The following is a 25,185-nucleotide window of genomic DNA, read 5'->3' on the forward strand; positions in this document are numbered from 1 at the left end:
ATTTTCACTAATAAATTCAGCCCTGCTTTCGCCATTTTGCTTTCCATAATATACGAGCTGGATGAAAACGATACATATATTAATATTAATAATATTAATATTATTAATAATTTTCACTAATAAATTCAGCCCTGCTTTCGCCATTTTGCTTTCAATAATATACGAGCTGGATGAAAAGGCAGTAAAACATCATAGAAAATACCCAAAGGTTGGAAAATGATCATTCCCAGTTGCACTTGGGACCCTTAAACGTGCAGCATCCATCACAGTGTGTCACCCCAAAAGGTTCTTTACTGCTGGTTTTGTTTCTATAATGAAGTTAATGAGAGCGCGCTTGTGTATAGTGAGTCCTATGCACGTCAATGCCACTCAGCTGTTTAATGAAGGGGAATATTAGCCTAGCGTGTGTTAGATCATTGCATAACAGCCAAAATAAACTCAACCCTATCCGCCTTTCCTGTATGATTTTCCCTTGTCGAGTCTTTTTTTCATGCTATCGTGAGGAAAGCAGTGGGTTATAATGGGGGTTTTCTCCTTTGGTTTCCCAATCCAAAACGAGCCGCGAATGGAGCCATCCTGCTCTCATCTCAAAGAAAACATATAATAATACATAACATATATCCAGTTTTAACATGGATTTTGTTTGTAGAGGAGAGATTGGAGCACTTATGGATTGGGATAGCTTATTTTCCCATCTCATCTGCCCTACAAACCCCACCCTTTTGCATCACGGACAACACAGCCAGCACTGAGACCTTAAGAGAAATCCACACTGAGGTTAAATAAATCCACATAGGCACAAAAAAAGCCATGAATATATGCCAGTCCTTAGCTTATAGAAGGCTTCCAAGAGCAAACAAGCCACAGCATGCCATTGTCTCCTGCTCCCTGGCCTGGGGCAGGCTCCCACCCCGTGATGACTTTTACTCATCCAGCAAGAAAGGTGGCTTGGATGCTTCTTCTCTATGTGGCGCAATGGGATCAAAGAGGATTCTCCTGGAGCCAGCCCTGCCTTGGGGTGTTTCCGCTTCGGCACCTTCTCAAGGGAACACAGGGCCCCGCTATTTGCCCATATATGGGGTGATGCTGAAAGGTTTCCTTAAAAACCCAACTTTGCAGGCAATGGTCATGTATCTTGATATGCAAAGTGCCCAATTCATAACATAGATTGGAGAAGACTCTTAAAAGCATCACGTCTAGACAACAATCTACCACTACCAAGACCACCTTACGACACGTCCCTTTTAACACCAAATCTATGGTGGAAGAGCTACTAACCCAAATCATAGAATATAGGACAGTGGCTTAAAATATCCTTAAATAAAACACAACCTTTGGGTCAAAACCCCCATAGAATCACTTAGGTCGGAAAAGAATCAATATCATCTAGTCCAACAATCAATCCACAACTACAAAAACCATGTCCATAAGCACCACGACTAAGATGGAAGTGTTTTGAAACACCTGAAAACCCTTTCCATTAACCTCATGTGTTGCTGATGAGGATCCTTTTGAGGCTCAGCTGCAAAAAGGTGCTGGATGGGAATGAGTGCAGGTGAAATCAATAGTTTAACCTGCATTAATAGGGCTGGAGAGAGAGCAGCATGGGTGAATGCTTCAGGGTGGAAGTTATGGCCAGCAGTGTCTGTGAGGCTTCAAGTTCTGCACCCAGTGCTTGGGTTTAAATGCTTCTCTGAGTTCAACCATGGGGCTCTGATGGGTAAGAAGCAGGTGAGAAAGGCTGCATTTTAGACTTCTAATTATCTGATAACAGGGGTGAAATCTGCTGGAAGAGAAAGGGTTGCATAATGTTAGTTATTTTTATTATTACTATTTTTCCAAAGCAATACAAAGTGCTGCTAAAAGCATTCTGGCTAAGGTTTATCTTTAAACTTATTTTGGGAAGCTGAAAACTTCATTTTCCATGGTGCATTTTGGGCTGGGAGCCTCCAATCAGGACCAAAAGAGTCTTAAAATAAACTGAATTCAAGGGGGTTGTTTTCTTTTGGGGAGTGGTTGGGTTGGTGTTGAGGCTTTATTCAGCTTGAGTGGTTCTGAGCATGTTACTCTGTGCTGGTTGAAGATAGTCATATCATCATAGTATCACAGTCTCGTCCTCTTGTACCATAGTCCTACCAGTATAAGCTCTCACCACTCTACAGGGGTTGGTAACAGAGAAGAAGTCTTCAAAGAGTTTCCTATTTCTTAAAGAATTTTTAGGGTGTCTTATGGTACTTTACTGCTAGCCCTTAAATCCTTGGAAAATTCACTTCTTTCTGTTGATGGGAAGGGCCTTCGTGGTTGAGGATCAACTTGATGCTTAAATCAGAGCTTTCTTTCTTGCATTCTTTTAGACCTTTGATTTTCAAGGGGGGAACAGTAATTTTTAGGGGGATTTTGGCCCCTCCAGCAGTGGAAAAGAAGGGAGATGACTGTTGATAGTTGATGGTGTCCTAACTGTAAAGTCAAATACCAAACTGTGCGCTTGCATATTTGCTATATTTCGTTAAATTTTAGCTGTAATCATCTTTTAGACATATTCAGTGCTGTGGGTAACTTGTGTTGTACCTTCTGGTTGCATATCCAGCCCAACATGCAATTCATATCTACTTCTATGAAGCTGTTCTATGGGGATTTATTTAGGGACAGAGTGGTGAAAATGAACTATTAACATTTTAGGAGCTGAGTTTAATGCTGAGTTTAATTGCTGATGCTTCATTTGGGTCCTTCTGGAAGCTGAGCTATAGAATGAGCACTCAGTAGGGTTTCCCCAGAGAACATTGCTTGGTTGTTGTCCCTCATCTCCATCTTGTTGCAGTGTACATCCTTGGCAATGCTGCCTTAACTCTGCTTCCTATCCTGAAGAGCCAGCTATCAATGAAGCCATGGGAGTTTCAAAGACCAAGAAGACAAAGGACAGCAGCAGTCGGTGGGCACTTGGTGGGGTTTGGGGCTTTGTTTTTGCAGCTAGTTCTAGTGGGCATCTCATCCCTATAATGATCTACTGATAAACCCTCCCAGTTGTCCTTTTTAGGAGTGCTTTTTCTGGCAAGGTTATGCAGTGTAGCTGTATGTTATGGCTTACTGTCAACAAGGTGTTTGCAGGAAGGTTGGCCTCTATGGGATAAATTTGCTATCATCCTCCAGAAAGGAAAAGAGCAAGTTGGAGAAGGGGCAGGAGAAGCTGAAGACGACTCGGGTGAAGGAACAACCAGAAGAAAGATCATGCATGGGGCAGGTACCTGACAGCCCTTCCTATACTTGAGTATTGGAGATTATTCTTGTGCATGCCTTGGTGTTTCATGAACTTCTCTCTCTTCCTTTCTCCTGGTGTGTAGACTGCTGTGCTGAAAGGGAAAAAGAAAGTCAAAGAGAAACCACTGCAGGAGAACACCATCAGTAGGTAACTCCTTTAGCTGGATGAGAGGGTTGAAGGCATCTGTGGGGAGGGGGTGGGAGCTATGAGGCTTTACCTATTCCATGTTGGGATTATTATTATTAAAAGAGCTTTTTTTATTAACTGGAAAAACATGTCTTCTCTCTTTCTGTCCAAGAAGCTCTCTAAGGCATGAGGCTGCACAAGAGAAAGATCTCAGCTGGCAGGATGGGATTCAAGAGAAGGAAGCAGCTGCATCCTTATTGGTATGTGGTGGTCTCTGTGCTGAGGGATTCAGAAACGCTCTTAGTTTACTTTCAAGGGAGGTGTGGGGATAGTGTGTCCTGTAGCTTGGTGTGAGCCAACAAAAAGGATCCTTTGAGCAACTTCAGTTAAATAAAAGAACTGAAACTTGTGTGATCTATTAGTAGATGTGGGCAACACTGAGGTGCATTCAGTGTATTTGGAGTTGGATCAAGAGTGTGAGCTGGCCCTAATGGGAAGCACCAGTGACGACTCACTCAAGCACGAGACTGGGATAGGTCTCATCCCAACAGCATTCCTTTGAGTTATTTGGTCTTCATTAATAGTCTTCTCTATTCTATGATTCTATGACTTGTTGCTGTTCTTGGGATAATGCTAGGAATCATGTATCCAGGGTAATTTCCTGTATATCTTGCAGGGGTAGTAATCCATATTAATGTATTTCACTTGGGTAGGGGCAGGTGGAGCCCCATCTCCATGCAGACCTCAGATGTTGCATTACTTTATATTGGCATCCAGGATGGGTGATAAAACCATGAAAGTTTTCCCCATAGCAGAGCCCTTGGTGGGTTTTTTATTGCTTTGGGGATACTTGACATTTGCTTTTACCCTGACATTTGCTTTTACTCTCCCATGATGAGTCTTCATCGTTCTTGCAAATGGTGTTGAAAATGTTGACCTTTCCCAATTGGAACTGCGCTGCAGCCTTGAAATCTAAAAGCATCATGGTTGGTGTCCTGTTATTACCACTGTTCTCAATAGCATTTGCAAGCAGGATTTCTGTGGAAAAGCCTGGCTCCTGAATTGACCACCTAATTTCTGATGGTGGCTGGATGATTGTGAATCTGAGAGCAGGCATATTCCCAGAGAACAGAAGTGCATATTGCCATAACCAACCTATAATTAACTCAGCTTTTTTACCCCCCCTTTAATGAGTTTAACCCAGCTGCTTCTCATGAGCAGCTTTCAAGAAAAATCTGTGTGTGGTTTTGGCCTCCCTTGAAAGCTTTTGGAAAGAGAAACTCAGGGAGTCAGAATTTCTTAACAAGATCCCCCAGTGCTTGGCAAACACTGAGAGAAGCTGGCATGGGTTTCAGGGCAGTGCATTGTTAGATATAGCCTTGTATGCTGGTTGGCAGCTTATGGGGCTCTGAGTCCAACCTGAGCTCATTTGCTTCCAGATCCTGTCCTCATTTTTTCCTGTGGTTTTCCTTTTTTTTTCCTGCACTTCCTTCCCTGCTGCTCCCTCTTGTACTTCCCACCTATGGCTTTGCCCCTTGCTTTTCTTTCTCCTTTGCCATCTGCTACAATGGCTATTTAATCTTGCAAGGAATAAGCTGGCCTGAATGCACATAAGCTGTGATTAGAAGCATCTTTTTTGGAGTGCTCCCATCCTTCTGGCATCCTGGCCCAGTGTTGCCAATAACAGCAGTATATCTGATAAGCATGTGGATAAGGCAGGTGATGGTTCTTTTTAATGTCTGTGCTCTACAAAACACCTTTTTAGCACTGAAGTTAAGATATGGATTTCCAAACCTAATAAAACCTCAAAGTTGCCCCTTTGCTTGGTGAGATCAGGCTGATATATGCCCACTGTTTTGGGTTTAAGGTTTCTAGATGAGGTGGCTGAGGAAGAAGTTAATATTTGTGGGATGCAGGGACTGTGACCTGGGTGGCTGCTGTCACGGGAGCTGGGTGATTGCTTGGGGGGCAATGCTGCTCTTGGAAACCCATTTAAACTCTGTCTTTTTAAAACCCTCCCTGCATCAATGCTGTTAATCCCTTCCAGGAGGAAACTGATTCCATTCTCCATCAAGGGTCATCAATGGGACTGAAGGACTCCTCTAGGTAAGTCAGGCTGTTTTCTTCTTGTTTTCTCTTTTTCTGCACAGAGAAATGGAAACTTATCCTTTATCTCCTTTATCATTGAGACCACCCCACTATTCATGCCTTTATGGGTCTTGGATGTGTACTGGTGCCTCTGGTGGCCTCCAGAGATAGCCAGAAAACAATGCAAGTACAATTTGAGTGTGTATCCTGGCCTTTGGATGGATGTGGGAGGCTGCAGGCCTGATTTGACCTCTCAAAGCATAGAAGGATGCTCAAGTCAGCAAAACACAATTGCTTGGCTGCACATACCTACATAAATATGGGAGGTAGGCGGTGAGGAAACATTAAGGGGGATAAGCAGTCTCACAGTGCCTGAGAAAAGGGTGTTTCTATCCCTGTCCTTGTGCTAGATCTGGGTGGAGATAGGAACCTGCATTCATAATGCTGGCCTTCAGCAGGCTAATCCTCTCCACCTTATAGAGGCAGGGGCTTTCATGTCCAGTGAGAAGCCTCTAATAAGACCTTTTGGGGAAGGATCTCCTCTGAAAAGGCTGCAGGACTTTACCTTCTGAGTCACAAATCAATCTCATTAGGAGCCGGTTGAAGTGTGTTTTGCAGAGCTATTTGCACTAATGAGTTTAGTGAAAATTGTGCAATACCCCAAAAATGCATCCGGACTGGGCCATCTCCCTAGTGTTATTTCCCTGGAGCTGCTTTGGGATTTGGGCTGTGGGAAAGCAAGCTTTTCTCAAGGGATTTGACTGCAAAGCCATACTTTAACTTGGCTGAAGGCTGTGCCTCTTCCACTTAGGGTTTTGAGTTTGATATGTCAGAGAGCCATGAGGTGCTAGTGGTGAAAAGTGGGAATGCTGACTCTTCATAGGGGTCTGAAAACAGGATGGGAAGACCCCATACAGTGGCTTCCAATGTTGCTGTTGGTGGAGATCATGGATCTGGATGCTCCTTGTCATCCTGCAGCCTATTGTAATTAAGGAGTTATGTACGTCCTCATCACACTGACGCTCTGTTCCCCTTGTTGGGATGGATGTTAGGGTATCTTTCTGCAAATCCTCACAGTCTTGGAAGGACCTGTCTTGCCTAAAGGCTACCACTTCCTCCAGTGTTTCTATGATGTTCAAATGCCATCTCCATGTCCTACTTTAGTCATCAAACCCTGTAAACTGTCCCATTCACTAGGTGCTTTGTTCTTGGAGGTGTCCGTGCCCTTGCAAGCCTATTTCATGCCCACCACTCTGGTGAAGATCCTAACCTCCTGTTGACCATCTTTCTTAGGGTCACAGCTCTATGCCATTTCTTTGGGTTCTGTCACTGTCACCAGAGAGCAGATCTCAGCACTGTCCCTCTGGGAAATTGTTAAGATGCTATAAGGCCTCCCTCAGCCTCCTCTGCTCTGGGCTGAACAAACACAGTGATTTTTGGCTGCTCCTCTTATGCTTTGCCCTTCAGATCCACCCCCATCTTCATGGTCTTCTATTGGGGCACGTTAATAGCTTTACTTCCTTCCCATTGTGCCTAAAATATTGGTTCTGGGTAATGTGCTCTTGCTTGAGCAGGGTCTGATTTAGATGGCCAAAGAGGTCCATTCCAACCTCAGCCATTCTGCTATGAGAAGAGGCTGTGTGTCTCTTACAGGTCAAAGAGTAAATCCCAGAAAGAAGGACCTGCAGTGGGACAGCAGCTCTCAGAGATAGAGGACAAAGTTAGGGTAGGAAAGCTGTGGGATGACCATAGTTCCCCAAACCCAATCTTGCATGGTATGTTCCTCCTTTGTGCATGTTTTCTTTGTTTCCTTTCCCAGTATCAACATTTTTTCCCCCTGTTTTTTGCTTCCTGCAGCTCCTCAAGTCCAGTAGAGGTGATGATGGTGTGGCTGGAGAGCCTGGGGCTTCAGGGTTGTCTGTGAGGGTCACTGCTTTGAGGGAGGGTGTGAAGAAGGAGACAGATCCCCATGTCCCAAAGCAGAAAGGGGATGCCAGAAATCTAAGAAAAAAAGAAACAGAGAAGAAGCAAGAGCCGAAGAAGCAGAGGGAGAATTCCTTGAGAAAAGGAGAGAGCAAAAGGGATATATTAGAGGAAAGCCTTGGGAGTGTGATGGAGGGCATCAGGGAGGAAAATGGTGCTGGTGAGCGCAAGAATTGTGAAGTCAGACAGGGTAAAGCTAAAGAAGGGAGCAGCAGCACACGGGAAAGGGCTGATGAGAAGGAAAAGCAGAAGAAGGGGAGAGGGGAGAAGCGCAAGAAGGTAAAAATGGAGGGGGAGGAGAAGGAGGGGAGGAAGAAACTAAAGAAGGAGAAAAAGGTGGAAGAGAAGCAAAAGCTGGTAAGGCTGGGTGAGGAATTAGAAGTGGGAGATGGAGCAAAGGAAGATGAAGGTGGAAAAGGGGTGAAGGAGGAGGAGATGGATGAGCAAGGAGAAGATAAAGCATGTGGGCAGATTCAGAGCATGGAGACTGAGGAAAAGGAAGTGGGGAAAGGAGATGTATTGGGGAAAAAGCAGAAAACCAAGGAGAAAAAGCCAAAAGAGAAGGGGAAGAAAGATAAAGAGAAGAGCAAAGAGGAAGAGACCCCAAAGAAAACCCAGAAAAGAAAATCCAAGGATGATGGAGAGGAGAATAACAATAAGAAGGTTAAAAAGGAGGAAAAAGAGAAAGAAAAGAAAGAAGAAACACAAAACAAGTGGAAATGGTAAGCATCCTGCATGTGAGCCAACCAAAGGGAAACCTTTGGACAGGTTTAACTTGGATATAATGAGTCTTTTGGTTTTATTTCCTAGGGTAAAAATGAAACTTATATATATTTGTTATATTATTATATTATATATAATTATATATATATATATATATATGACTTTGATTGGAAAGGATGCCTTAAGATCACTTAGTTCCAACAACCCCAGACCTTAGGAAATGACTTTGCAGTTCACAGTGTGTTTTAAAAACACAACTACATTTCCCACAAGGCTCCACTGCTCCAACACGTGGGGGAAGTGCTATAACCCGACCAACAGCGTGTTCTTTATTCTCATGGCAATGCTTTGGGCAATGCCAGCGCACCCCAGTGTATAACGGGGTGCTGGGACATGATGTTGGGGGTGACTACTTCTGTGAGCTGTGGGTGGTATGTATCGGTGTTTGGCCATATCCCTGTTTGGCCGAGGGGTCTCTCGATCCCGATTCATCCCCACTGCCCTTTGTGCAGGGTCAGGAGGCTGCAGCAGGTGAGTGCATGGGGTTGCTTTGCTTGGCCGGAGGGTTACATGGGTTTGGGGAGGGGGAGGAGGTGGAGGCATTATAGTGCTTTGCAAATCACTGCTTGTCTCTCAGAGGTGCTTTCAGCCACGTTTTCTGCAGCCTGATGATTTAATGTGTGCATATATTTATATTTTCCTAAATGCCTTCCTTTAAAAAGTACTTTTTCCCCTTATTTTTCCTGGCAAATGATTTTTGATGCAATCTATCCAGCTTTTAACGCAATCTCCTCTTGCTGGGAGGAGTCAGCTGTGAAACAGTTCCGGGGTAATGCTGAGCAATATGACTCCGTACTTAATCTTAGTTTCATGCTTTTCTTTTTGCTTGCTTGTTTCCAGTGGTAAAATCTTGCCGTTCTTTTTCCTGCTGTTTCTAATTTCTATTGGTGGTTCTGTGTGTACAGAGCCAGGGGGGTGCAGATCTGCTTATCTCCATGCATTGCTTGCCAGTTCTTCCTCTTTACTCAAATCCCAGTTATCTTTTTTAATATTCTGCATATATATATATATATGTATATATATATATATATAATTTTTTTTTTCAGGGTGGATGTTTTTAAGCCTAATTTCCATCCTTGTTTTACAGCTGCAACTCGCAGTTTGTTTTAAGATTCTGTTTGTCATGCAGGGGGAGTGGGTGGGGGAGTGGTATGTTAAGATCCTATTTGCATTAAGGTCATACCAGAAGTAGAATGGGGTGGTGGGATGACCATGATCCCTTTTGTTTTTGTGCCTTTTAATGAACAGGACTGGGGAGGGCATGCATTTTAACACTTGTATTTTTGATGCAAAATGAGGATCTTTTAGGGCTCTTGGTGGCTGTCCTCAGTGTTTTGGTTGATGGTTCTGTCTTTTTGCTTTCCCTCCATCAGTTCCTAAGCATCCCACTGAACGTGTCTCATTGGGTCATTAATTTCTGCCTCCTCCAGGATGTTTTCCCCTTGGTTTGATCATTGTTTTTCCATATTTGGAAGAATGGGGAAACTGAGGCAGCGTCTGGAGGGATGGAATTTCACTTAAATGTTGTGGCAGTGCTCAGGAGAAAGTTCCAGACACTTGAGGTAGGGATGGTCTTATCTATGTGCTTCTATCCCAGGTGGGAAGAGGAGAAGACAAATGATGGGGTGAAGTGGAAACAGCTGGAGCACAAAGGACCCTACTTTGTCCCTCTCTATGAGCCTCTGCCTGATGATGTGCAATTTTATTATGATGGTAGGTTCACCTTGGGACGGAGCACATGGTGTTGCCTTCTGCATGTCCAAGGAGCTGGTATCTCCTCTTATATAAGGGAGACATGTTGCAGAGCACTTATTAAAAAGGCCACAATACCTCTTTGGAGCAAACCTCATCTGAGACTTGCTCCTCTGCTTACAGCCTTTATTTTTTGGCTGTGGGATGCTCAGGACTGGACCCTGAGTATCTCAAAGTGATGCAGTGCATCTCAATGCTAATACCTTAAAATCATATCCTAGGACTGCTGGATTGAGATGTCCCCATAACCAATGCTAATGCTTCTCTCCCTTTCTAGGTAAACCCCTAAAACTGAGCCTTGCCACAGAAGAAATTGCCACTTTCTATGCAAAAATGCTTGATCACGAGTACACGACTAAAGAGATCTTCCAGAACAACTTTTTTAATGACTGGAGGAAGGTACTTTGCATATTGTGACTTCCTTGCTGTCAATCCTCTGCACTGAATCCCAGTGTTAAGATTCAGGCTGTGGGTTTTCTTTGGGGTGTTCACCCCTCTCAAAGATTAACCTCTTGGTCCTGCAGCACCGTGGCTAATTCCTTATGCATAAATGAGATGCTTACTAGTGCATATCCCACGCTCCAGTGCCACTTCTGTAGACTGTGCCATCTGTGTGTGGTTACTCTTGGAGCTACTTCTTACTGTAGAAGAGCTTTGAATCTGCTTCACCCCAGAGCTGGTTGCATTTTGTTTCTCTGTGGGTCTGGAGCAGCCTGGCCATTTGCTGGTACAGCTTAATCTACCCTTGTGTGGATGTGGCTAAAGTATCAAGGTTGGCTGCATCTCTCTGTCTTTATGCACTGATGTGGGGATCTTTATTTCCTGTTCTCCAGAGGTGAAACATAGTCAAAAAGCACTACAAAGTTGGTTTTGCCACCTAGATTTATTATTGTATGGCTGGAAAAGACCACTAAGACCATCCAGTTCAATTGCTAACCCATCACTACCATTCCTCAGCCCTCTTCATTTCTTCCACAGGAGATGACACCTCAGGAACAAGAGATAATCAAGCAGTTGGACAAATGTGACTTTAGGGAGATTCATAAGTACTTTGTGGACAAAAATGAGGCACGGAAAGCACTTTCCAAAGAGGAGAAGCAGGTGAGAACTGTTTCCTATGGTACTTAGAACTGACTGATATGCTTTAGGAGTAGCTTGGGTTCCCTCCCATCCTGGTGGGTTATGCCCTTACCTGGGCCTCTTTAGTATTTGAACCACATGTGTCACATGCTTTGAAAGGTACCAGTCATCCTCAGTCCATGGTTCCAGGTTCTGCTCTGTCCAGAAGGTGGTAGACCTTTGCTTCATTAGCGTGATATGCTGGGACTGCATTGCCATGTGGGCTTGCATGGTGCATGAGGATAATGTGTATGAAGAAAACTTGGACCTTTGATTTTTCTCTAACCTTTTGAGCTGTCTTTACTGCCTTGTTTCCACTAGGAAAAAAAACAACAAAAAAACAGTGAGCAAGCATAAGTCATAGGTTTTCAGCTGTTTCTTATGGGGTGGCATGATGCTTGTTTCAGAAACTGAAGGAGGAGGCAGATAAGATCCAGGAGGAGTATGGATACTGCATCCTTGATGGACACAGGGAGAAGATAGGCAACTTCAAAACTGAGCCTCCAGGGCTGTTCCGTGGACGTGGTGACCACCCCAAAATGGGCATGCTGAAGAAGAGGATTATGCCAGAAGATGTGATCATCAACTGTAGCAAGTGAGTTGCAGAGATGAGCTCTTTCCAAGCAGAAATATTTAAGTTAGTTCTCCTTTTATCCCTTGCATCCAAAGGGTAAAGACTGATAGCATTGCTGAATAATTTTGAGCAGGCTGTTTTCTGCAAACAGTGATGCAACTTATTGGGCATCCTTAGCTTGCTGTGAAGGAATGACTGGGGTGCCAACCAGTTTCTTGTCCTTTGTGGTCTCTCAAATCATAGAACCATGCTGCAAAACAACTCTAAGATAATCTGGTCCCACCAATGGTTGTGTCCTTGTTCTATCCACAGAGACTCTAAGATCCCTGAGCCACCAGTGGGGCATAAATGGAAGGAAGTGCGCTTTGACAACACAGTCACCTGGCTGGCCTCATGGACTGAAAACATCCAGAACACCTTAAAGTACATCATGTTGAACCCCAGTTCCAAGCTGAAGGTCAGTGAGATACCAGATTAGTTGGGATGCCCTTGGTTGATATATGGAGGAGGGGGGGGGGAAGGGCAGAAGTGTTTATGTTGAGCATTGAGTTTGTTTTTAGGGACAGATTGCTACTTGTAGAGCTGTCCCTGTGCCGTGCTGCTCACGTGCATCCTGGTAAGGCTGCTGAGAGCTGGGCTTGCACTGAGAAGATCCACAGGGAGTTAGAGTCCATGGGGTTTAGTTCATTTGTGTTAGCAAACGGAGGACAGGAGGAGGTGGGATGGCCATCTGTAGTACTGTGGGAGGGAGGAGGGAAATGAACAGGGGAGAGAAAGGTGATTTTCAAGCTATTTCCATTCTTCAAAGCAAACAAGGAAAGCGTATTTAAGTTGGGCGCAGCCAAGTACATGCACTGTGTATCAGTCCACACGAATGGTGTGTGAAAATCAGTGGCTTTAGCTGTGCAGTGTTATAAACAGTTGACTCCTTGCTTGTCTTACGCTGGCCACAAGCTGGCAGAAGATGCATCCAATTAACAGCTCACATTTTGTGATGATCCTGGGCTCAGTGCAGCCAGCAGAGGGCACTGAAGCCCCAGCTGAGTTGTTTCTGCTTGATATTGTTTCTTTCCTGTTTTTCATAGATTTTTTTTTTTTTTTTTTAACCTCAAGAAGATGCTGCGTTTTGAGTATTTAGACCCTGGAAAAGTTGTGTTCCCAAAGCAGTCTGGCTGGAGGGGATGGAAGTAAGATGGGGCACTGAGTGACAATGCATTGGCCTCTCTTTCTAGGGGGAGAAGGACTGGCAGAAGTTCGAGGTAGCTCGGAGACTCAAGGATGTTGTCCACAAAATCCGTGCTCAGTATCAGGCTGACTGGAAGTCCAAGGAGGTGAAGAAGCGACAGAGAGCAGTGGCCCTCTACTTCATTGATAAGGTATCTGTGGCCTCACCTTGCCCCTTTGCTTCTCTGCTACTTTTGAGGCTGACATTAGCTTATTTGATCCACTTCAGACCATGACTTTTTGTTGTCTGACGGATATTACTGGCTCCACATCTTTCTGGTGTCCATGTCTACTTTACCTTTAGAAGAATTCTGGTGGGCTGGAGAGGTTGATTTGATTTTGTGTGTCCTTCCAGCTGGCCTTGAGAGCTGGTAATGAGAAAGAAGAAGGGGAGACTGCAGATACAGTTGGCTGCTGCTCTCTACGTGTGGAGCACATCAAGCTGCACTCTAAGCTAGATGGGCAGGAGCATGTGGTGGAGTTTGACTTCCTTGGGAAAGACTCTATCCGCTATTACAATAAAGTATCAGTGGAAAAGCCAGTAAGTGTGGTGGAGATGGATGCTGTGGCCAGTGTGGCAATGTGGCACAAGACTGCCCAGGGCCATCCTTTCTTCCTCCTCTAGGTGTTCAAGAACCTGCAGCATTTCATGAAGAACAAAGACCCAGGTGATGACCTCTTTGATCATCTCTCCGTAAGTTTTTGTGTCTCTACTTTTGAACCTCTTGTTCAACCATAAAATTTCAGCATCTCAATCATGATTCTATTTTGTTTCCCATTCTTTCTCCACTGGGTGATATCTCTTATTTCCCAAATGCAGGCCTGACTGTCTGCATGCACCCATAAGTAATGCATGTCCCTGTTAAATAGGTGGTTTTCTGCTCCTTTCTTCCTCTAACTGACCTGTCTAGGCTTTTTTGAGTCTGGGAGGAGCTGCCCATACACATGCTGCCTAGGGTATTGCTGGAGGTGGCAAACCTCACCCAATTGGTACTTCCCCACCTAACTGGGGCTCAGTGTGAGAGCCTTCTCCCAAGTTATCCCCTTTGTAAAACCTCTTACCTCCACTTCAGCATGTGGTATGAACTGCTGCCACCCATGCTTCCCTTCTGCCCATGTGCCTTACAAAGCCCCTTGCCCAAATTTATAGAGGTAAGAAGTTGCTCCTCTTTACCTGAGTCAACTTTCCCTGTGACAGGCCTTTAGTATCATCTTGTCTGGTTGTAGCCATGTGTGCTCTGTAGAACAAAGATATCAGATGCAATTTATGTGAGATACTTGATGTGAGATGTGGCTTTTTGGATATATGTAAGCAGAAGTTACTGAATTTCAGAAGTTCTGTGAATTTTAGTGATGTTTCTCCTAGTCTTCATTAGAGCATGAGCCAACAGGTAAATATGCAAGATATAGTCGATCTGTTTAATTGGTTTGTTTAAGCAGAAGATGATGGCCTGAAAAAAATGCTTTATTGTCTTGACATCTGCTTGTTCTTTATTTCCTTTTTTCCCTCTCCATGTTGTCCTGTGCTCGCCCTCCAGACTACCGCCTTGAACAAACACCTTCAGAAGCTGATGGATGGTTTGACTGCCAAAGTGTTCAGGACCTACAATGCTTCTATCACCTTGCAGGAGCAGCTCAAGGCCCTCACTAACCGTTAGTTCTTAATCACGTTTGTGTTGTAGGGGCAATGGGCTCAGATGTCCATCCATTACCTTGGTGACCCCATTGTCCCCTCTTCCTTGGCTGGTCATGTGTCATGTTGTAGAGTGGTATATAACTTGTAGGTATATGCAGCAGGTTGGGAGCTATGCAAAGTGGCAAAATCAAATTGCCTGCTCAGTGGTAGTCTGACAGCCAAGATGGGAGTAGATTTTCCCTTTCTTTTTATTATTGGTTGCTTGTGTTATTTCTGTCCTGCCCTCAAGTGATGAGATGTGATCACTTGATTGTAGAAACTGGTAAAGGACCACCATTGTTGCTCTCTTATGGCAAAGGCCAACAACTTGATGTTCTGGTTTGTTCTTTGCCTTTCCCAATGCCCAGAAAAGAAACAAACTGTGATGCTGCAATTCATTTCCAGCTGATGACAGTGTTGCTGGAAAGCTTCTCTCCTACAACCGAGCAAACCGGGCTGTGGCCATCCTGTGCAACCATCAGAGATCCACGCCGAAAACCTTTGAGAAGTCAATGCAAAATCTGCAAACCAAGGTGAGGCCGACCAAACTCAGAGTCCTCAGATTTTCTCCCAACCTCACTGATACAGTCTTGAATGGGGAAAAAGAAGGGTGAGGAACGTGATGCTTGAAGAGACTGCATTGAGCAAGCATAGCAAGGGCTTTTGTGGCATTGAGCGAAGTGGTTTAGTGGGCATTGATGGTGATGGGTTGATAGTTGGACTGGGTGATCTTTTATGATCTTAATGATTCTATGAAGGAATGAATGAGAAATAGCAGCTTTTCTTAATTAGTACAGAGATACCAACTACCTAGGGTGGGTAAGAATCAGGTAAGCACATGTGGCTTGAATATGTTTGGGTTTTGGTTTATTTTTTTAATTTTTTTTGTCTTCAGGCCTAGCTGGGTACATGGCTTAGGACCATGGAATTAAGTTGTACAATTTGGTGGTTTGCATGAGAACCAGCTGAAATTTTAATGGGTCTGCTATGGAAATGCTACAAACTAAGGTTTTGTAGTTGTCCTCAGCTCTTTTGTTCACAGTCTATCAGTGAGCTTGGGCTTTTGTGACTGTGGCTTGATGCTGTCATGAGCCAGACAGCTTTGGTTAGTTGCATAAGGCAAATAAGATCTTCAGGTGTTTCTGCCATTAGTAATGTGAGGTTTTGAAGATGTTAAGAAATGTTTGAGCCCTAGTGATGTGTCTCAGGGCTGTTTCTGGGGGCTGCAGTGGGACTGATGAGAAATTAAGGAGCAATTTGTTGTGGTAACGGTAGCTGAAATCTCTGTGGAAGGACGTGAGCATGCAATCACTCTATTTACTTCAGATTGATGCCAAGAAGGAACAGCTAGAAAAGGCCCAGCAAGAGCTGGAAGAAGCTGAAGATGAGTTTAAAGACAAAAAAAATGCCAAAGCAGAGGCGTGAGTGATTCTTTTCAATTCTTGTTAGTGGAGGGATATGTGCCCAGGATTTGTGGGTGGGAATGTCATGGTCCAATATCCTACATGCAGCTAATGGGAACTGAAATAGTTTCTGGGTACCTCCTTTCCCATGAGAGCCTGGCAGATGGATGAAGGTCTTTGTGGTTGGGTCTCTGCAGGCGTAGGACTGACAAATAACTCCTTGCAGGGATTCATTTCTTTTATAGTGGGGCATATCTCTGAAAACTTAGACTTCAATGCAAACTGCTGGGCTATCCTACAAATGCCATAGTACATAGGGTGCCTAACTTGGGGTTGAAGCTGAGTGTACACAGACTGGTCCTGATATGTGTTTTCTTGTGGACTGTGGCATATCTAATCTCTGCTGTAGTCATAATGTGGGTCTTGTCTGAATTTACTCCTCCTCCTGGAGCCCAAGTATAGCCATTTGAGATAGCAGCCAGACTCCATGTGCAAACACTACTTGCCCAACATTTGTACAAAGGTGTTTAAACAAGAAATCAATCTTGTTTCTCTAGTAATTATTCTGTGAGTGGGCATGGTGGTGATGGTTGGACTCGATGACCTTGAAGGTCTTTTCCAACCTTAATGGATTCTGTTTTTCTCTGGTAGGCTGGTACAAAATCTTCCACTTTGCCATTCTAGAGCTATTTCTAGATTCAGTGGGTGTAGAGATCACTGAGATGAAGCTTGTTGTCTTCTTATCACTTTCCTAAGCAGCATCAAAACAGGAGAACTGCTCTGTATTTCACTTCTGCTGCTTTCCCCCTTTAACTTGCTCTCTGTGTTGCTCTTCCCCCTACCCTCAGCAATGTGCAAAAGAAAAAGAAGCTGTTGGAACGTCTGAAGGAGCAGCTGGCCAAACTAAGTGTCCAGGCCACAGACAAGGAGGAGAACAAACAGATAGCTCTGGGCACATCCAAGCTGAATTACCTGGACCCCAGGATTAGCATAGCCTGGTAAGCTTTGAGCATGCTCTGGGGTAGATGTTTTTTCTAGAGTTGTGCAGATTGTTCTGCAAGTCCAAAACTGCGACTTCCCTTGCTTGCTAGGTACTGATTGCAAGGCAAGATGACACTTCTTGCTGTAAAACCAGAACTAGCACATCTATCAACAGAGGCAAGGTGCAAAAGCGATTTCCTTTGGGGGCTTAAGGAGATTACACAAGTGAACATGAAGGACTATGGTAGGAGTTAATTGGGGTGGATTGTGCATCCATTGGGATGTCTCTCCATTGCATTGTGGTCTCCACAGGTGTAAGAAGTTTGGTGTGCCCATTGAGAAGATCTTCAACAAGACACAGAGGGAGAAGTTTGCCTGGGCAATCGACATGACTGATGAGGACTTTGAGTTCTGAGGAAGCACCTTTCCTGTTAGCCTCATGCACATCTGGTGCTGTTTAATAATTTTTTAATGTGCTGAGATTATTCCAGAGGTGGGATGATTGTCTAATACAAGTTTGTAGGTGTTTCACAATGTTTTTTTCTATTAAAAAAAAAAATAAATAGAAACCAAGTGTTAAAAGCAAATGCTATGGACTTGTGGCACTCATTTTGAGTGCAACTTAAATTTGAACTTTTAATTCCTCTCTAGAGCTGTCAGTTGCTTTGGATGTCTTCTTCCTTCCTCCTTGTTGAGAATCTTGGAAGAAGATTGAGAGCCTTAACTGTGCCAATAAATAAGATTACACAGTTAATCCTATCTCCCTATGGAGAAGTGCTGTGCTTCTTAGATACTCTGAATTATCCTGATGCAGAAACATGAGGCAATGATGTGTTGAAATAGGTGTAATATAGTGTGAGACCTGGGCTTGTGTCAGGGAGATGCACTGGAGTAAAGGGAAGAATCTCAGGGTATTTTGTGCCACTTCATTCTTGGGATTTGGTGAAACTGCAGTTGCACAAATATAATCAAAAAAGAAAAATTTGGGAAGGATGCCAATATCACTGAAGCTGCATCCTTAAGGAGGAATGGGAAAGTGCTGGGTCATAAAGCGAGTTTAATGGTAGAAAGCTGAAAATAAGTGATACATACTCTGTTCCACCCCTGTGTGATCAAACCTTGGTCTCTAAGAGGAGATCTCATGTTGGTCCAGAAATAAGCTCTCCAGCCACTGACTTCACATTGGGAAAGGACAGTGCTGGCTATGATGGATGGGATGCAGATGTACTGGGGAGTGATTAGCAATCAGCAGTCTGCATCCTTCCAACAGACATGGAGGAGGCAGAGACCAATTGCATGCAGTGTTGGTGCTTGTTCAGTTGGCTGCTTTTCAGAGAAAGGGAAAAAGGTGATATTTGCATGTACAGTTAGCCTAGTTGTCAATGAACCTCAAGTGTAAGCAAGCTATTGCATCAATAGCAAAACCTTGTAACACAGTGCTGATGTTGAGGCTGCTGTGGTTGGTGCATATAGTGGGTGTGTTTACAGCCGCTTGATCTTGTGTTTGAGCTGCTATTTCAGTTGGGAGCTATTACAAATGGAAGTGATTTTTCTGAATGTGTGATTGGAAGCCAGGGGTTTTTTTGCAGCTCAAACTAGATGTGATTCTGCCGAGAGCTGATGCTTCAGCTTTGTGCTTAGGCTTTGTAATGGGTGTGTATGTACTCAGTTGCCTGCAGAAACTGATATGAAATACTTTGCCTTCAAGCAAAGAACCTCAATACAGATCTCAAACCATTTTGTTCCAATAGGCCTCTAGGTCTCAGGATATGTATGATGAGAAATGCATGAGCAAACCCAATGCAGTACTGGTGTGGGATTATGTGTGTAATAGTGCTCCATGACTTAGCTGAGATGTGTCAGTACTGTCTCTCCAAGCCATGGGAGCTTATATAGAGCTTAAGTGAGGCAACTGAATTCTAAACCAGAGATCTGAATGGTGGTAAAAATGAGAGGAGCTTTAATTTCCTGGCAAAACTAGACTAGCTATCAGTGAAGCTGTTAAGCATGCACCCCATGTTGAATTTGTAAGCACAGAGACCCAGTTTGGATCCAATGCACTGAGATATTTACCTACTACAAATATTTCCTTGCTTTAAATAGTGGTGTATTATTATTATTATTATCAGAGATTTATTGAAAGCTTGTTCCACCCCCAACTAAGGGGGTAACTCCAGAGGAACCCCTTTTAAGGGGGGATAGGGGGAATACTCTTTCTATTGCAGAATAAAGGAACAAAATGCAAATGGATAAGCACAGTGAATGTTTCACACAAGGAGCTGTTTTAATAAGAGCAGCTGCATATGGGCTATATATAGTACTGAAGGGCTTCTTGACCATGCTCAGATGCTCTGGAAATCAGGACTGAAGAGCTGCCAGTGTCAGCCAAACAGTTACTGGTTGTTATGTAGGTGCTTAGATAAAGCATCTGCATTTTTTTCCCTAGGAGGGTGTTAACTTGTGTTGTGTTTACAAGTATGGCTTGACCAGTTCTGTCAAAAAACCAAAAAAACCTGTTGGGGAAGAAAAAAAAGACTGGAGATTCAATAGAGCAAAAGCAAGGTGGGGAAGTCATGTGTTTGGCTAAGTATCTGAGTTGATACTTGGTTGAGTAGTGAAAGAAATACCTTGGAACTAGCTGAGCTTTAAGGAGAGAAGGTGACAAGTCTGAGGAGTGTAGTCTTCTCCTGTGGCCATAATTATGCAACTCAGAGTCTGGGGAAGGGGGGTTTCATAGAGTGGCTTGGGTTGGAAGGAATCTCAAAGACCAAGTTCCAGCCCCCTTCTCTGGGTGGTGTTGCCATCCACTTGATTCTGTTGCCTATGGCCCCATTCAACTTGGCCATGAATACCTCTAGGGATGGGGCACACACAACTGCTCTGGCAACCTGTGCCAACACCTCACCACCCTTTCAGTGAAAAATTTCCTTCTGATGTGATTCCACACCCACGTTAGATGGGACCTACAAGGATCATTGAATCCAACCCCTGGCTCCGTGTAGGACCGCACAAAACTCAAACCCCATGTCTGAGAACACTGTCCAAACACTCCCTGAATTTTGGCAGGTCTGGGGTCACGACCACTGCTATGGGACCTATTCCATGCCCACCAACTTCTGCTGAATAGTTCTTTCTTAACATGAAGCTTGACTCTCCATTGATGCAGATCTATCCCTTGGGCAGTTGGAGGCTCTAACAGGGCTGATATTTTGGGGGTAGTCCTATGTAGAGCCAAGCATTGGATTTGATGGATCATTATGTGTCCCTTCAACCTTGGACTATTCTTTGATTCTATTCTATGATATTTTTGCATCAACAGCCTGTAGAGATAGGAACAGGAAAGCCAATGTGTTGGCACCCTTTGCAGCAACTAGTTCTAGCTGCTGCTTATCAGCAACCTTCCCACATAGTGCTTTCTCCTGGGTATGAGTCAACATCTTGAGGCACAGCCAGCAGATTATTGATGCTCATTGACAAAAGACATGTGTCAGCCTTTCATTTCCTGGAGCTGCTTTTTGCTTTCTTGCTGGAGTTGACAACAGGGTTGGTAGTGTTGGGTAGAGGAGTGACCTGCTATATGACTTGGGTAAAGCAGCCATAGAATAGAGTTGGAAGGAACTTTTAAAGGCTATCTAACCCAACTCCTCTGCAATGAATAGGGACACACACAGTTAAATCAGGCTGCTTAGAGCTCTCTCCAGCCTGACCTTGAATGTCTTCGGTGACCAGCTCTCTATCAAAAGCTGCTCTTTCATCTTCTTAATGACATGGCCTTGGCTCACCTGCAGGCTCTTCAAAGAGACAGCCTTTGGGTTGATCCATCTTAATTGGTGCAGAGAAGGAAGTGGGTGTGATAAGAGCTCCTTAGCAAGGAGTGTTTTCTGTTGGACTGCTTCTTACATTCTGTCTGCTCCCTGGTGAGCCATCAGATTAAGGAGGAAACAAAACAGCTGTAGGTTGGCAGACAGGTGAGAGGTGGGAAAACCCCTGCAGGGATATGAGGAAGAGAAACATGGAGAGTTGCCAAAGGGTTCTTCTCTCTTCCCCACCTTCTTCTCGTGAGTCCTGATGTTGCAAAACTGCTGGGGGGAAAAAGAAATAGGAAAAATGGAACAGAAACTTTGAAGGGGAATATTTGTGTCAGTGTGATAGGAAACTATTTAAGCAAGACCATCGCTGCTGGGCTTCAGAGTTTCTTCTTCAGAATGCAGTAAATGGAATAACTTCTTTTTCAGCCTCCTCTAGTAGGAGGAGATCACAGCTGTGGTTTGGCATCAATAAAATACGTGCTTCAGGAGCTCTGTGTGTGGATGCAGTTGTACTCTGTGTCCATCAACTGTTGGCTATGTTCAGATAGCTGTAAAATAAGCTCTGCTGGGACAGGCGTTAGCCCTTGTCATGCGTTTGTAAATGTGGTACTGCTGGTGCCAAGGTGAGCGGCTGCAAAGGAAAGTGAATGATTAACCTACAAGAAACTGAATCTCTGTGACAAAACGAAGGGCAGTCTAATGAGAGGAAGAGGGAAGGCTGCCAAGGCAAGGATAAAACCTTAGGATATCAAGTTTGTGCAGTGGGAGGGAGAGCTTGTGGCACTGTGCCCAGCTTTGGGAGGAGGGAGATAGCTGCCCATCACTAGCATCCCACAGGGAGTGAGTAGATGACATGCTGGCTGGTTTGTCCTATGGCTTCTTTTTAGAAATAATTGCCACATTCTTGGCCAGTGGAGCACATGCATTATTTAAAAGAACAACACAGGCTCAGGAATATCTCAGTCTGTGTCCATCTCAAGTGCTGAGAACAGCTTCTCCAGATCTTAATCCTGTGCTGCTGCAAGCTGGGGCATGAGGAATTCCAATAAATTGCTTAATTACAATTTTTAATCCATATCTGGATTAGGCTGCAATTACAAGTGATCAGTTTGCCTCGAAAATAAGCCTTTAAATAACTGCAAGAGGGGTCATAAATTCATTCTGCTGCCATGAACCTGAGAAGAGCACGATGTGTTATCTCTGCAAACCAAGGTAGCTTTTAGTTAGCCTGTAGTGTATCAAGCTTGTAAAGGAGGGATGGGGAGGTGAGTAGCTGCCATTTTAGGAAAAAAACAAAGAAAAAAAGTTGTGTTTCTAGCTTGGTGGGTTGTATACAACTCCCCATTCTCTTGCACACAGGGCATTTACTTACGAAGGTGTGGGTCAGGTGAGGAGTTCTCTCCTTCCCAGAAGTCATCTCTATGTGAATGAGCTCTTTGTTTTATATAGGTGTGCTCTGTAATTTCTTCTTTCTATTTCTTAAGATGGACTCTTGAACCTCTCAAGGCTTAGAGGGAGAGCTGGGTGGGAATTATTGCAGCTGGTTTTAAGTAGGGTTTACATTCACTTCTTGGAAGATCCCTTTCAGGCAGAAAGAGTCTCTGTAGTTCATTCCTGGTGCTGCAAAACCCTACTTATATTAGAGAAAGAATGTGAGAGGGTTAAATCTCTACTGCTCCCTCTTCCTATGCGTTTCTGGACCTGAAAGGGAGGATTCTGTCCAAGTAGGAGGCCAGGAGTCCCAAAGGAGTTCCCACTCAGGCTCCCTGTGAAAGCAAATCTTGTCTATTGCCCTTCCAGAGGTAAGACTTGAAGGTAAAGGTGAGAAGTGAAGAAAAGAAGTCCCGTAGGTTCAGACTCATTTCCTAGCTTCTCCTAACCCAGGTACATGACATAATCCTATTATCCTTTTGTTTTGTACTCATTTTTTCAACCTTTTTCATTGGTATCCTATATTGGACAAATGCAGCTTCACTTCTCATCCAGCTTTCTATATAGTGCCTTTCTACATGCTGGAAAAGAAAAAAAAAAACAAAAACAAACAGGTTATTTAATACTATAAATAAAACCAAATTGCTCATGCTATTTTTTCCCCCTCATTAAATTCTAAGACAAGAGGGTTTGGTATCCCCTAGCACCTTAGTTTGGTGCTGCTATTGCTGGTTATGGGCCAATAAGCTTTGAAATGAGTTTGTGAGACCTCAGGATTTATGTTTCTAAGGTTTGCTCAGGCTGAGTTTGTCTTGACCTGCCTGAAGCTTTGTTTCACTTGGCTGAGCTGTAAGAGCAATTTTTCTAATTGACCAGGTGGCTTTGGCTAATTTGTTCTGCTTTTATGTATCTTTGTATGATGCAACTGTAGGCTTTTATAGATAGCAGTAACAATCCATTATTCTGTATACGGTGAGGTATTTATGGCACAGGCACAACGATATAATGTAGAGAAAAACAGGTCTGATATAACAGCAGGGATCTGGGCAAGTGGGGATAAGAAAAGAGACTGGCACTGGAGCTTTTTGGTAAACAGTTCATCACTGGCCAGCTGAAGAAGAAGCAGACCTGGAGATCGTGGCATCATTAAGACTGGAAAAGACCACTAAGATCATCAAATCCAAAAGCTGACCCATCATAGCCATACCCTACACTAAACCATGTCCTTAAATACCAAATCTACCTTTTTCCTGACAGCCTCCAAGGATGCTGACTCCACCACCTCCCTGGGCAGCCTGTTTCAATGCTCTTCTAGGGAATATTTTTTTCCTAATATTCAACCTGAATCTCCCCTAGAACAACTTAAGGCTCTTAACTCTTATCCTAGATCCAATCAGGCATCCAGGATGAGATGTCCCATCCTGGTGCTGGGAACTGCAGTTCTTGTCAGTGTCAGCAGGTTCATTTTCTGAACTGAACCGTGATGCCCTAGGAAACTGGGTTCCTGTTGAATAACCCATGCAAGTTTCTTAGCCCGTTCTGGTCTCCTAATTCCTTCAATGTTTTACTCATCTGTCTTCTAAACAGGTGGTGATCAAACATGGACAGACCAGTCTTGAACCTGACTTGATCCTTCTTTTTGTTTAATCTTCTACTTTCTCATGCAATAGGGCTCTGTGGCCACTGTGAAATAAAGAGAGAATAAATAACACCTGTCTTGGAAATGTCTGTTGATAGCTGACTCACAGCAGGGCTGAGGTTTTGCAAGCAGCATGGTCTGGTTGTTCATGCAATTAGAGAGAGCTAAACAAATGGGGATGAGTAGGAGGAGGAGATGATCCTGATCAGCACAACCCTGGAGCAAAGTGTGTCTCCTACTGCTTCAGCCAGGCAGAAATTTCTGAAGGTGCATAGAAAGGCATCTAGAAAATCATTACTTTATACATCCAGTGGTATTTTACCATCTATACTCAGGTCCTGACAGGAGTTGGGACGTCATGGGGAAGGCATATTAGCAAATGAAAGCTCTTGGGTCTGTTCCTGGCCCTGTGGTTGGCTGCTATCCATCTGTATCCCTCTAGAACAAAGTGGCTGAGTCCAAAATACCAGTTGGAAAGTGTATCTAATTTGTGATAAGTTCTGCTCCCTGTCCAGGAACTGTCAGAGATGGTTTTAGATGTTCAGGCAAAAACTCTGCTAGTAATTAAACATCATGGACAACTGTCCCCCGTGCTATAGGACAGGCCTTGAAACTATGACCGAACTCTTCATGTTAGACATGGTTTCTTCTATGACAGCCCTTCTTCAGTGTGATTCTAGCCCCAAGGAAGCTGGAAAGTTGGTGACCTCCTCTGTAGCACAACTGGATCCCCCTATTACAAGCAAATTAGGTAATATTGTTCTGGGAAATCCCTGGGGCACCGCTTTCCCTCCTTGAGCCAAAGGGCAGGTTCTCCAAAGGATTTCAACACCTCAGTGTTACCTGGCCCCCAGGCTGCCCATGCTGTGTTGTTGAACCTGAATATCTCTGTGCTGTAGTGGGACTCCCATAGTGAGCACCCAGATACCTTCGGAGCACTCAGGAAAAGTGTGAGCACGTGGGAGATGGGGGCAGAGTCAAGGCATCAAAGTCCTTCAGCTATTTGGAACATGAAGAGTTTAATCCTATGCTGATTTTCAGCAAGACCTGTAGACTCAATATTGCTCTTTGTTAATCATATTGATAAATAACACAATTACTTTTCACTTCTTCCTCAAAAATAAGAGTTAAGTCAGGTTAAAGCAAACTCCTTCCTGGCCTATGCAGAGCTTTGTCCTTTGGCTGCGGGACACTCAGCCTTGGCTGCCCATACTGATTTCCAGATCCTCACGAAGAGTCATCCCTGCAGGAGGACATCATGTTGTGAATCACACTGGGCAATCCTTTGTTCTCTGCAGTGGGTCTAGCTCTTTGGTTGCTGCCTTGTGACATCGAGGAGGAC

The 25,185-nt window shown here is 44.1% G+C and overlaps 2 protein-coding genes across 14 annotated transcripts; both read left to right on the forward strand.

The window, feature by feature from the left end:
• Positions 1-1,622: 1,622 nt before the first annotated feature.
• Positions 1,623-8,179, forward strand: LOC146761655 (uncharacterized). Of its 2 annotated transcripts, none has more exons than XM_085536879.1 (8): positions 1,623-1,731; positions 2,819-2,929; positions 3,148-3,238; positions 3,339-3,403; positions 3,555-3,642; positions 5,430-5,488; positions 7,124-7,196; positions 7,328-8,179. In XM_085536879.1, exons 2-8 carry the CDS (start codon positions 2,886-2,888, stop codon positions 8,177-8,179), a joined length of 1,272 nt encoding a protein of 423 aa, XP_085393005.1. In that variant the 5' UTR covers positions 1,623-1,731; positions 2,819-2,885. The 2 variants fall into 2 exon arrangements, with proteins under 2 accessions (XP_085393005.1, XP_085393006.1); XM_085536880.1 differs by having other exon boundaries at positions 3,558-3,642.
• Positions 8,180-8,465: 286 nt separating this feature from the next.
• TOP1MT (DNA topoisomerase I mitochondrial) lies at positions 8,466-17,721 on the forward strand. 12 transcript variants are annotated; one of them, XR_014942360.1, is made up of 14 exons: positions 8,466-8,707; positions 9,834-9,949; positions 10,266-10,387; positions 10,967-11,089; positions 11,515-11,702; positions 11,994-12,138; positions 12,914-13,057; positions 13,261-13,446; positions 13,531-13,599; positions 14,444-14,558; positions 14,949-15,113; positions 15,907-16,001; positions 16,832-16,981; positions 17,277-17,721. XR_014942360.1 is itself a non-coding variant. In XM_015856445.3 (14 exons), exons 1-14 carry the CDS (start codon positions 8,610-8,612, stop codon positions 17,377-17,379), a joined length of 1,782 nt encoding a protein of 593 aa, XP_015711931.2. In that variant the 5' UTR covers positions 8,466-8,609; the 3' UTR covers positions 17,380-17,721. The 12 variants fall into 12 exon arrangements, 8 of the variants coding, with proteins under 8 accessions (XP_015711931.2, XP_015711935.2, XP_085393000.1 ...); XM_015856445.3 differs by having other exon boundaries at positions 14,986-15,113; XM_085536876.1 differs by lacking the exon at positions 8,466-8,707 and adding an exon at positions 8,975-9,005 and having other exon boundaries at positions 14,986-15,113.
• The last annotated feature ends 7,464 nt before the right edge of the window (positions 17,722-25,185 follow it).

The sequence above is a fragment of the Coturnix japonica genome, chromosome 2, assembly GCF_054131305.1.
Source record: "Coturnix japonica strain WE chromosome 2, WE-NBRP24, whole genome shotgun sequence".
Lineage (NCBI taxonomy): Eukaryota > Metazoa > Chordata > Aves > Galliformes > Phasianidae > Coturnix > Coturnix japonica.